Source organism: Dysidea avara, chromosome 8 (assembly GCF_963678975.1).
Source record: "Dysidea avara chromosome 8, odDysAvar1.4, whole genome shotgun sequence".
Classification (NCBI taxonomy): Eukaryota; Metazoa; Porifera; class Demospongiae; order Dictyoceratida; family Dysideidae; genus Dysidea; species Dysidea avara.
The window spans coordinates 4,944,135-4,957,884 of record NC_089279.1 but is presented as its reverse complement, the minus strand read 5'-3'; the positions used below and the strand labels follow the sequence as shown (position 1 = coordinate 4,957,884).

The 13,750-nt window shown below is 37.5% G+C and overlaps 1 protein-coding gene and 1 long non-coding RNA gene across 2 annotated transcripts; both read left to right on the top strand.

The window, feature by feature from the left end:
* Positions 1-175: 175 nt before the first annotated feature.
* Positions 176-4,925, top strand: LOC136263390 (uncharacterized). The gene is made up of 3 exons (XR_010704616.1): positions 176-296; positions 4,487-4,556; positions 4,747-4,925. It is a non-coding gene; the product is annotated as an uncharacterized lncRNA (long non-coding RNA).
* A 1,884-nt stretch (positions 4,926-6,809) lies between these two features.
* LOC136263599 (cyclin-dependent kinase 3-like) lies at positions 6,810-13,750 on the top strand. Its single transcript, XM_066058226.1, has 2 exons — positions 6,810-8,132; positions 13,055-13,750. The coding sequence occupies exon 1, from the start codon at positions 7,091-7,093 to the stop codon at positions 7,829-7,831; it is 741 nt and encodes a 246-aa protein (XP_065914298.1). The 5' UTR covers positions 6,810-7,090; the 3' UTR covers positions 7,832-8,132; positions 13,055-13,750.

The following is a 13,750-nucleotide window of genomic DNA, read 5'->3' as shown; positions in this document are numbered from 1 at the left end:
CACTATTTCACTCCGTTAGTTAAGCCCTTTCCTCGACGTTTCCTTCCTTGCCATCTCTTTCTTTCACGAATTAATCCAGGCGCTGCATATTTGTGGCATGATTATTACGTAATTCTTTGGCTATCGTTTTGTTCACCCAAGTTGAGTCCATAAGCGCCTCATAAATAATAATTACGTATATATCAGTCAGCATTATAAAACCGATAATATAGCGATTTCGTGACATCATGGACGAGAGAAGCATGAACAGAAGCAGAAAACTGTCTAATAAGCTGAGTTGATTGCCATTGTTTGAGGTACAATGTGTGCACTTGTATTACCAGTATTATGTTTTTTATGTTTCTTGTCTACCCCTGAGAATAGTATATGAACAGAACATGGCTTACAATTCAGCCTTAAGTGATCAACATTAGGGCTTGGAAAATGTTAGGTACAACATAGTGTACTGCCATTAGGCCATGCAGGCAAACTTGATACTTGTTTCTCAACCATGCCATGGGCCCATGGATTCTATGTGGGAGGGAGGTCATTTTATATATGTACACTTGGCTGCAGGTTCGAGGCTACCTAGGTCCAGTCATGAATTTTTTTTCCTTTCTGCAACTTTTCAAACACACCTTATGTAGCTAATGTCTTTGTATCTAATGTTTTTGTATCTAGTGTCTTTGAGCAGGCTGTAGGACCAGGTGTCCTACAGACCTTCAGCACTTGTGTTGTGAAGCTTTAATAAAAAAAATAAATAAAAAATTAACACCTATCGATGCTAACCCCATACTGCCCATACAGGTAGCTAGGGTGGTGATCAAGTGGGGATTTAACAAAGCAAATGTTACCTGCTGGAATACTGCTGCTACCTGTAAACCCATTGTCATTAGATACAAAATAGAAAATTTATTGCAGTGGTCTACACCTGGCACTGCTGGCAGGATATTTTATTGGTAGCTAAACCCCGAATCTCACCTACCAAACCTGTACTGGGGGTTATGGATGATAGGTGTGCTGTTCATTGTTGAACGAAATACTCACAAACCACTGCAAAAGCAGGTTATCCACTATGCAGAAATTAGCGGATCAAAATACGTGTGCATGTGATTAATAAAATTTGAGGCAGGAGGATGTAAGTAATGCAGTTAGGAATGAGAAACAATTAATCTGGCCTTAGAGTGTACATTGATTTTGGGGTCATGCAACTTACAGCTAAATGTGCTGTGCTACCATGCTTTATTAGACTTGTGATTGAAGCTCTTGAAATGACTAAGGTTTACAAACTAAGTGTATATAGCAGTCTTGTAGTTAGAGAATGAGAAAGTCAACTAGGGTAGCAACCCACCCAGCTAAACTGGAGAACAAATACCAACTGTTCATGTCTTTGAAGGTCCAGGTAGGACTTCGGGTGCTCACACCTTCATCTGTGAGACATGCATGGTACAGCCTCCTGCAGATGACTAGTCCTGCCCCAGGAAGATCTGCTGGCGCTGACTCGAAGCACCTGAGTGGCACACGGGTGTCCCAGTGCTGGTTCACTGGGTGGGTATGACTGCTAGTGGCAGCTAAAGGTTTTGCTTTGTGTGTGTGTGTATTGTGTACCTGTTAGTCTCGCATAACCAGACCAGTGTTTTAATGTAAAGGCTCCCAAGCTGAAAAGGGTTTGCTACAGACATGGGTCTCAGTATACGAGTAAACTAATACTTCAGTACAAATTTGAAAGTACAGGCTTTATCTCAAATTTCCCAATGTATTTGTAAGTTTTTTGCTAAGTACATAAAGTACTTAAGGTTACGGAATAGTTTAAAATGCGTGGGCGGAACAAATTATAAACCAAGCAGGGATAAATAATTTCAACAACTGTGTTGTGTTAGCAATACAACTAATTGTGCTTGTTTGTTTTTACTACAGAACAACGACTGTCCTTGGGTGTGTGGTCTACAATAGAGCGATGTTTTACAAAAACGTGCCGCCAAAAACCAGACTAGCAGATTACTGAATCCTTATAATTTCAACACAAGTGGCTAAACAACTAAAATATCTAGGTCCTGTGGAAGCGATTTTTTAAGTTACTGGTAGTATAGACGTTTTATTGAACTTTTAGTAGCTTTTTCGAGTGAAACAAGCTTTGAAGGCTTGTATCTGAGTCACTGGGGAGAAACACGCCAAAAACTCTTTCACAGGATCTAATAAATTTAATATACAGTATCACTATGCCCCAGAAAAGGCAATAGAGCCTACAGCTTTTGCTGTATTTGGCGGCGGAAAAACATGGTAGTGACAGCTGGAGCTGAGCGATGTATGGGCTGGCTTACTTGTGTTACTACAACAAATTGTAATGTTCCACCTGCCTCAAACTACACTGTAGCTACATAAAAACATTCAATATGAAGGGCTTCACCTTCATTTAAAACTTTTCACGCTGCTAGACTGGTTTTATGGGCTACTCAAAAAGTATCGATAGGCATTCAAAATTTTGAATGATTGCCCGTGACTATACCGTAACCTTAAGTATTGTGTACTTTGTATGCATGTGTATACTAAGTAAGATTGGAAAACACTAGAAGAATTCATGAAGTTATATATTATACTTCTACAGCAAATGACATGTGAGTTATGGGTGCTAATTTACAGTGTGATAGGTTGTCGTCATAATTTCCATGTTAAAACAGCTCGCTTCAGCACATGGAGGAGTACAGGAAAAGTACTATATCTTATTTGTCAGTTCATGGTGAATATATTAGTAGCTTGTTTCAGTCATGATTCATTAAGCACCTGTAACTAATTTGCCATATTGTTGCTGTACAAATTATCAACTGTTCCAACTGTGTAGTGCTATAACTCAAAGACCACTCATCTTACAAGGCTGAAACTTTGACACCCACTCCTTTGTTACAAAAATGGAATTCGAGAAATGTGCAAAGCTTTTGCTCAGTCGGTTGCATTCAGCATGAAATGACAAATCCATACATGTGTTTGTTGCCATTTTGAGTGGTGTAATCAACACTTCACATTTCCTGCTGGGTGTTGTCACAATTTGCCTATTGGAAGTGTACCAGACCCTTTTAGCATGGGCACTTATAATCTCTAATTGATATGCCTTTGCACTGAAATAGTGGTGTGGCAGCAGGAGACTTTGTATGTGTGTCTCAGTAATAATCCATGCCAATAGCATCGCAAAAGAATGGTGCAATCTATGTACATGTCACACTTCCAGTGGTTTTTTTTCGGCCACTATTGTGGTCAAATTAGTCTAGTATGATTGTATTCTTGCTGCAATTTTAATATCACTGCAAATGTATAAAGTGCTCCCAGTCATTTTCAGCTAAAAGATGATTTAGGAAATTAGGACAATACTGAGCATGACAGTTCAATTTATAAAGCGTCACTGCATCATGCATCAAGTTTCATACCACAAGTTGCTGCAGAGATTTATAGATGTATTCCACACATCATGGAATTTTTCATTTATTGACCAGTGAAATAAAGAATATGCTGGTGTGAATGCCAATCTAATGCAATAAATTATCTGTATTATCTATGCAACAGGTAAGGTTTATAACTAACGATTGGTTAGTAGGCACGTTTCAAAGTCAGTTTACAAACTACATATATAAAATTAATGTGTTTTGCTTCATGCATACTTACAAAATTCTTACTGATAAATGAGCTTGGCTCCAACCATGCAAAAACATCACACATCGCTAATAAGTGGGCGTAGCTCACAAAATAAGTTGGTTTGCTGTTAGACTATAGACTACAACTCATACGATAACAGTGTATTTATATAATCACATGGATTTTAATACCAATCAATTAGTGGGTGTGGCTCCATATGTATAAGCCTGCAGGCAGTAACTGTCGCAAAGACAGAGCTGCCACTCCTATTTAAATATTATCAATACTAGAAAAACGATATAATATATTTATACAATTTTTGAAGTCCAGCTTTGTTAAATACATAATATCAGTCTTATCATAATTCTCAGCAGCAACCTACATTGATTCATGCATACCTGCAGACTGCAATACACCTACAGATACTGATAATTGCATGACTACATATGCCTATAGAACACCACTGCAACTCCAGCATACATAGTAGTACGATTATATATTGCTACTGTATTTGCAAAATTAAGGTGTACCACACTACTATTAAAGTGCAATGGTGATATCAGTAGTCATACTAGCTCCTACTTTTCATAACTACACGTGATACATGCATGTCTACAAGTGTATAAATATGTGAATGTGGCTACAGTGGAACCTCTTTTAATGGACCCTCCCTGTAAAGGACACTGTACATTTAACCTCCTTATAAAGGACAGTTACTGAAGTCCCTATAGACCTTTACCAATACAATTTTACCTCTGAAAGAGGACAACCTCTTTATAACAGTAAAATTTCACCAAAATTGGTTGGTCCCAAAGTGTCCGTTAAATGGAGGTTCCACTGTATACTGTTTGTAACTGCTTTACTAGAGTATCTCAATATATAGGTACTTGTGTTTTAGTGGAAGTACAGCTGTGTGGTTGAGGAAACATTGAACATGAGTTAAACACATGCATGTACGTAATGTCGAGAATGACTGGTTGTTCAGTATGTTTTACTCTAAATTAAAATTGATTGTTGTTAATTGACATTACAAACCCACTGCGATAATTCTCAATCCTCTCACTATTCTTTAACATAATTATACATAATTTGTATGAGCAGAATAATTACAATAGTTGTTTTGTTTGTTCTTACTAATTGCAGGTTTATTCAATGTCTGGTCAGACTGATGATCACTCCGAATACAGCAGCAAATGGCCAGTACATCATTCAAACATCATGAAGAAAGAGTTTTCATTCTAAAGATATGACAAAAATGTATTTATAGTGTATTTAACCATAAAATTACTTTAAACCAACAACAGTTACGGGTTTAAAATTAACTGATGCGTTGCCAGTGCAGGTGCGCGTAATAAACATGAAAAGGGTCTAAGTAACTTAGACACCTCCAAAAATCCACCAAAAAACTTCACACCACAGGGGTCTAATTAATTTAGTAACCAGATGGCCTTGTGTCATGGCGCCTGAGCGAAGCAAAGGTGCTACTACAGGGCCTGAGGTACACAGTAAGTACTGTTAAGTTGGTCTCATAAAAAAACTACTGTGTTGACCGGTAATGGTCATGCAGCCTTCCAAAATGAAGAGACAAACAATAGCAATGATGTTACTGGTACACATTTGCTTTGCTTGGAATGATTGTGGCACAGCCATGTAAATACTGGAGAACACATTAATACTTACGTAGCTGGTAAGCAGGCAATGTGTTTAAGGTTCTGCACATCCAGTCCCATCCTAAATTATCCTTATAGTTCATTCCTCTACCTCTGCTTATTTTTTCATCACACGGACTCAGTGATGTCTAGTATCAACAGAATGCATAATAACAAACACTTGATTGCTTTCAATACCAGCAATCAGGCTCTTATGGAATGAACAAAACAACCTATAATATTATCAGCATTGTCATTAGGCTAACACCAAGAAGTGATGATTGGCTTATTGTGAATGAGGCATTCAGTTGTTGGACAAACAGACTAACTGATACAATGCCTCATAAGCAGTAAACTATAGTAAGGCGATGGACCAGGGGAAAGACTGCCTGTCTGATTTACCTTTACATTATATGGGACACAGGCCTTTTGCATCTTCTAAACCAATGCTAGCACTAGTAATCTGTTAGTCTGTGATTGTACCAGGAGCTTTACAATTACTGCTAGGTGCCTTTGTGTTTATAAACCCCTTGTACTAAGTGTTTACATAAAAAGGTAGTCAGATTTTGGAGCTACGCATTCCCACATTGGTACATAATAACGTAATATACTATAAGGGTTGACTCTTCTGAAGCTCTTTAATAAACTCTAATAAGTGACTGAATTTTGGAAAATCACCCATATGGGCATGCGTGAAATAATTAGAATTTTCATGTTTGATGGGTTGCTAATAAGAGCAGGACACAATTTTGAAAATATTTCAAGTATTTTATTGTAATTCAAGGTATTGAGAATGACTTAAAACTGTCAAGAATTAGATTTGTACTATACAGTTTGTGATTTGATCATTAAATATTTTAGGTGTCAAACGTGCCCATATGGGTGGTTTTCCAAAATTCGGACACATTAAGCAGCTGTATCTGTTTAGTTGCATAACCCCAAAATCAATGCACACGCACATGCAAGCTAGGTAATTGTTTCTCATTCCCACCTGCATTACTATTCATCCTCTCGCCTCAAATTCTATTAACGTGTGCACACATTTTGACCCGGAGAAGACTGGCCTTACAGCACAGAAAAAAATATTTCCAGATAACTTTAATAAGAAGGCTAATTTCTGCATAGTGGTTTACAGGTAGCAACAGTATTCCTGCAGATAATATTTGCTTTGTTAAATCCCCACTTGATCACCACCCTAGCTGCCTGTATGGGCAGTACAGGGTTAGCATCGATAGGTGTACATATATAAAATGACCTCCCTCCCACTTAGAATCCATGCCATAGTTGAGAAACAAGTATCAAGTTTACCTGCATGGCCTAATGGCAGTACACTATGTTGTACCTAACAATTTCCAAGCCCTAATGTTGGTCACTTAAGGCTGAATTGTAAGCCATGTTCTGTTCATAATTATACTAAAACAATGGCAGTCAACTCAGCTTATTAGACAGTTTACTGTTTCTGTTCATGCCTCTCTCTTCCATGATGTCACGACTCTGAAATCGCTATAAATACGTAATTATTTTTATGAGGCGCTTATGGACTCAACTTGGGTGAACAAAACGATAGCCTAATTCTTTACCCTACGATACAACTTTTACTATATAAGGAATATACTATGTTAAGAAATGTCTGCCATGTTTGAATTTTGCTGTTTACGTTGTGAGTATGCGGAGTTACATGCTCCCTCGTCCTACCGACTCGATGAGTTCCTGATTTTAGTCATTACCGAAGCCAGTTACAGAACTTCTTTCATTGCACCAACAAACACAGCTAGCGTTCTAGATGTGGCTTCTAGCGACTCAGGGACTCACGACCTGGTAGCTACAGTGAAGTCAAGATGTGTACAGCATCGCATCCGACCTCGCATCATTTAGTAAAGCTGCATGACGTGACCAGTACTAGAAAAGTGATTGGTAAAGGAGCATATGGACGTGTGATTGAAGTGTACGTACAAGGAACGTTGTGTGCAGCTAAGGAAGTTCATCCCATTTTAGTCGATGGAATCACCCCAGCAGAACTGGACTCGATTAAACAATCATTTCTCACTGAATGTGTCAACGCTAGTCGACTACATCATCCTAACGTGGTGCAGATGTTGGGAATTTACTACTGTACTCCCGAGGCTAAGCTTCCATGGCTTGTAATGGAAATGATGGAGTGCAGTTTGACAAGTTTCCTAAAGAAATATAAAAAAGAAGAAGTGCCTCTATACATCAAATTGTCTGTCCTGCTTGACACTTCTCAAGGACTGGAGTTCCTTCATGGTCAGAATATTATCCATAGAGATCTCTCCTCCAATAATGTCCTTATGACAAAACATTGTGTAGCTAAAATTGCTGACCTCGGCGTGGCCAAAGTGATGAATCACAGTCAGATGAAAACACAAACTCAAGTGCCCGGTACCCTCCATTTTATGCCACCTGAAACACTTCTACTCAAGCCACGTTATAGCAAGCCAGTTGATGTGTTCTCACTAGGTTGTATTGCCTGTCATGTCATGTCCCATCAGTGGCCTGAGCCAAAAGATCTGTTACTAGAAGATTCACTGACTGCTCTCAGAGGTGCAGAGACGAGATGACTACCTTCATTCATGCGCTGAAGCATCCTTAAAAGAGTTGGTGGAGTCATGCCTCCACAATTCACCAGATGAGCGACCTGAAATTTCAGCTGTTTGTACAGAATTAGAAGAACTTAAACTTACTATTACTGAACTGCTTCCATTTCCCATAGGCACAGTTGAGCTGTTTAATGTTGTTCAAAAGCAAAAAGTACAAATTGATGAATTAGTAAACACTGTGAAGGCAATGGAAGCAACCATAAAGGAATTATTGCTGAAGGAAGCAAATGTTTCTGCTAGTATATGTCAACGTCACAACACGGTAATGTGTAGATAAGTAATGTAGTAATGTTGTTAAGTTTTCATTAATATCAGTTGATGCCATTTAGTGCTAGTGTAAACAAAATCTGAGATGATGACTGCTCTATTAGGATATTGACCTATGTAGGAGTCTGGGGGCATACCTCCTCCCTTCAGGATATTTTTTGAAAATTAGACAGTGATTTCAACAGTTACGAGTAATAATAGAGCAGAATTCCGTTGATTCACTGGAATTGGAGGTAGCTAAGCATTTGTATAGAGCTACTAGGTGCAATGCAATAACACAATTATTGCTAATGCTCAATGACAACTAGAGATATTTTGAGGGGTAAGCACCTCCATAATTTCTTTGACAGGGGCTACAACCTGCCTTGTCCCCCTTCTCCGCTCTCCATGATTTATGCAATCTTAATTCTGATATTCATAAAACTACTAGCTAGAAACTGGAGGAAATTTGATCCCTTATTCTGTGGTTTGTGTGTGGATCACATAAGAAAATCATATAGCAGAGCGGCATAGCACGCAAATATGATGTGTGCACTTTACGAGAAAAGCATCAAACTTAGCACATAATTTGTACTTCCAGTAGCATTTCATTTTGGATATAGTGCCATTGCATATTTGACCTTTGGTGACCTTTATGGGCATTTTAACATTGAAAAACTCATCATTTTGTCTTTATCTCCCTCAGGCATTGTTTTACACCATTAATACATGGTTTCAAATTAAGGGTCTTGTGAAAGAAACAACTGGTTTTTATTTGAAGTCCTTTACTAATACAATACAGTGGTACTGTATATTAGGGGTCATGGAGGTTTGAACTTCCGGGACCAGCCTCACAATACCTTTATGGTGCCTGGCAGCAGGGGCTTAGGGAGCAATATATTCTGATAGAGCAGTCACGTATACTCTAAATGTAATAGAACATGCTTCATTAGTGGAGTTTTTCAGACATTCTAACATTAAATGTAAAACTGAGCATGACTTTATACTGTTATAGTTTTGGTGTGCAGTGTTTAAACATGTAGAACTAGTATTTTATTACTTGGGCATATCTATGCTATGTATATTCATAGTTATAATGTTTTGATTGCAAGTCATTCCATTTGTATCAGTGGATTCATGGTTCCTATACCAGTGGGACAACTATCACTTACGGATGTCTATATGTGTCTCTATGTGTTATGCTGTCTGTTTCCACTAGGTATTAGTCAGTAAGTATACGTAGTACTAGCTTCATCCCAGGGGCACTTATATGCATTATAGTACTATTTTTTACGTAAAATAGCATTTTGTATTGAAAGTCTCTCAGTGGCTGGGGGCTGCACCCTCAGACCCCTGCTTCTGGTAACTCAATACTGCTGTTGGAACCTCCTTCAAAAAATCCTGGCTACGCCACTGGGCAGTATCGGTTAGGTATAACCAAGCCCAAAAGTGTCCCTGGTATGACTTGCAAGTGCTTCTGATAGGTTGCTACGAAATCCAAAAAAAATGACTTTTCTTGCCTTCAGACAAGTGTAAATCGATAATGGCTATTAGAGCTTGAATTTCATGCTGCTAGGTGTTGCTTCACCCCGACAGATGCCTTTTGGCATGCTGCAGAGCAAACGATACATGAATCATGGAATTACCTTTGTTATCTTTTGTGTCCTGTTTCTCTTTGCTGACAGATTCATGCACTTATCAGTGATTGATACTCGGGGTGTACATTCAGGCAAAAGGATTAACTTAACAATTTATCATTAGTGAACTCAAAGGAATGAAAACCGCCAAGCAGATGTGCGGCTGTTTTTGCTTAGTTTTCAGCTATGTTTTGCCTGTACACAACCCCTACACATGGAGAAAAATGTGTGAAGCACGTGCTGATCAATCCGGAGACATGGTGCAAAATTATGGGTGATTCTTGTTTTTTTTTTATGTATGATAACTATAGATGGTAAGCAAAAAAAATAGACACACAGAAGGATAAAAGTAACTCCACTGTACCTCTGGTAGTCCATGTGGAAAGAATGTCAAGTGTAGTAGAGTCTGACCACATATTAGTTAATTCATTTCACAGAAGCCCTTTGAGTTTGACTCCCTTTTCACAGATTCCCTATATATACCAGTGGAGGTGTAGATAAAAGATATCCCAGAGTGAAGGTGTGGCTTTTATCCCACGCTTTGAAGCACCTGACTTCATAAACAATGTGACCATTGTTATGACTTGCCTTCTATCCCACACTTTGAAGCATTTTACATTATAATGAATTGTGTATGGTTTCAATTTTGCTGTGCTTGCAGCTATGTAATAGGTATGGCTTCATGTTCCTTTGATTCAACTGAATGTGTAAATCAGCTTCATATTTAAGGATTCTGTTCAACTGGGGCTTAACTTCCATTCCTGGGGTTAAACTACCATATCCTTCTGCTTTTTTACTTTGATGTAGGGTTCTAGTGGGATAGAAGTATGTTGGTGATCCCAATGACAGTTCCCCAATGGCAGTTAAAATGAACAGCTGAAAGGGGAAAAACAGAAATTACAATGTCTGGGAAAATTGCTTGCCTTCCACTGATTTTCACATTGTTCTGAGCACATGTCTGAAAAATTATTTGCAATTTGGTGGAGTCATATCTGTAGCTGTGAAGGATCATATATTTAGATTTAAGAGTTATTGAAGTATAGTTTGCTATTCAGCATCCCTGCTATATCAGTCACATGTAGGCAATGAGTTGCATCATCTTGATTGCGTACTATAGACCCTGTGTGTACCAAGGTGTGGTCTGGCAAAAACCAGAAAAAAGTTGCTACGCCTTCAAGTTTCACGATAGTTTACGAGAAAAGTGAGGGCAAAAGTATTGAGCGTTCTATTGCAAAAACCTTCCCTAGGTGGAATAACTCGCTATGCAGCAAATGCGTTATATACTTTTACCCAGTAACTTACTTTATACCAGCGCTACTCTATCTTTTAGCATGATTCCTTCGTATTAGCATTAAAAAAATTTCGTAGGCATAGAATGCATACATTTTTGTCCTCAAAAAATGACGGATGCGTTATTTTGATGATGTAATAAAATGCCACACCATCGGGGTCTATAGTTACTGATTGTGGGAAATATCCAGCTATCACATGAGGCAACATTCATGAGTTGAGCAAAATTACTCTTCATATGAATACTGCTAGTTACCACACTTAATGAAATCATATAGTTATTCTAGCCATATAAGCTTTCTTTGTGTGGTGCTTAGCATATTGTGCCTTAATCACCTTCGTACCACAACAACAATTTGTCAATTCCTATACTTGTGTATAATAGCCTTTCTTTCTGCCCACAAACAAGACATCTTCAGAAACACCTCCTACAATGCTGCATGCAACTACCCATAAAGTCATAGACAGTATCCATCCTTCCTCAGTGGTGTTTATTTACATAAGCAGGGAACAGATTATGTAATATACAAATAACACTCTACTAAAGCTGTGAAAACATCCTGCCTACCCTAGCAAGTCAGTAACATTGAAACAACCACTCACATTAATTGAATACATATGAAATAGCTAAGTAGCTACCTGTGTATACAATTTAATATTAACGCCATGCAGGAGTAGCCTTGGGTTTAAAATTTTTTGTCTTGTCAGAAGTCTGGCTACTCTAATATTCTATAGTATAAATGCGACGATTTTCAAAATTTGATTAAAATTTGCAGTGGGTGTGCCAGAAAGAAAGCAAATATATTGTAATCCATATATTACTGCTATGCAATATAACTAAATGAAGTGTTTCTTGGCTAGTTATTCACACTTTGTAGAAATATGATCAATATACTTTAATAGAGCAGTCAGGAAACACTGATATAATGTAATAAAACAGTCAGTTCTCGAGAATAATCTTGATTTTGAAAGCATAACTCTGGAGAATAATAGGCTTGATTTTTGAGCACTGTTCAAAAGCATAATAAAGTTTTGAGCATCATAGGCCATGGCCTACCATGAATGTACCATCTTGTTTTAGCTAGAACATTATTGCTAATGGAAGGCTTGTGTAATGCTGACAGTGTTGGGCAAGTTACTTTGTAAAAGTAACTAGTTACATATTACACATTACTTGCAACTGAACTATTTAGTTACAGTTACATATTACCCATAAAATAAAGTAACTATAATAATATTACATATTATATTACTTTGTGTCCACAGCCTTAAGTTGTCACGTGTGAAACTACCACTTTATCACATGACATGATTGTGTTATTGGACAATATGCAAATCTTGGTTATAAGTAAGAAGCTGGTGAATAAGCTTCATTCAGTAGGCTTCGTTACTTCGTTGTGGCTAGGCGTTACTCAGAGGATAACTAACGAGATTAGTAACTTCGTTACTTGTAGTAATAATATTACGTAATAGTAGGCTCGTTACAGTAACTATATTACTTAGGTAACGCGTTACATTTGTAAGTAAAGTAACTTGAGTTATATTACCTGTTTTTATAGCGTATTTTGTTATATTACTTAGTTACCACAAAAGTAATAATATTACGTAACGCGTTACTCCCAACACTGAGTGCTGATATTTAAAACAACTGCTCTTATATATTATTATTGAAACAAAAATGTTCTTAAATACTGGGAATCATAAACCCATATATTTAGCATGAAGAACATGTAGCTATTCGTGTACCTGATGGGCTAGAGGTCTAGGCACTGATACATAATCAAATATATTCAAAGTTCATTATTTCTTGTATACCACTTTATTAGTAAAACTTTATCAAATCCACAGGGATTTTGTGGCCTTTAGTAACAACTTTAAATCAATTTTAATGTTGAAATTCTACATGCACCATTTATAGATAAAGCTTAATGTCAAATTGATCAAGAGATTTGTATGATGCACAGTAATAATAATAATAATAACTTTGATTACTGAAATATATGTTTTGTAGGTTTCTGGTAATTTCTCAACTCGTGATCAAGGTTCAGATACAAGACCTATTAAAACTGTAAGCAGAGCTGAAAGTGTAGACTTAAGCGCTAAAATGAAAGAGCTAGCAAGGATAGAGATAGCTCATAGCAAAAAGCCAGTGGCATCTCCAAGAACAGCCAGACGTCTAATGAATAATTTATCATCTTCAGCAGCTGGTGACAACTCTACCCTGAAATTCAAATCGTGGTATTGTCCCACTTGTGATTGTATAAATGATGCTGGTGGTGCATGTGAAAGTTGTATGGATAGCTGTGGAAGATTTGCCGGTGTTTGTAGTAGATGTAATCTCGTGGTTCCTGTTTCTTGCGAGGAGAATACAGTAGAATGTCCGTTTTGCTTTGCAGAAATGGAAACAAAGAAAATCTGAGCATGTACAGCTACCTGCATGTTAATAAGAAGTCTTCAAGATATGGTATCACAGCTAAACATTAAAATTTTGTGAAGAGTGTAACTGAACTTAGCTACTCTAGTTGTAATATTTATACTCACAACGTTATAGATATTCATGACTGTCAATATAGTGATCATCTTTGTATTTTTTGTTAACACGTGAAATAGGCACACACATATAACAAACATATTGTCACCCAACAGTGTGGTGCAAGAAAATTGGATTAATTTTCATCTATACTATAATAACTACAACACAATTCGG

What these genes read in the sequence shown, in the direction of transcription:
- LOC136263599 (XM_066058226.1), top strand. Translation starts at nt 7,091, where the DNA reads ATGTGTACAGCATCGCATCCGACCTCGCATCATTTAGTAAAGCTGCAT.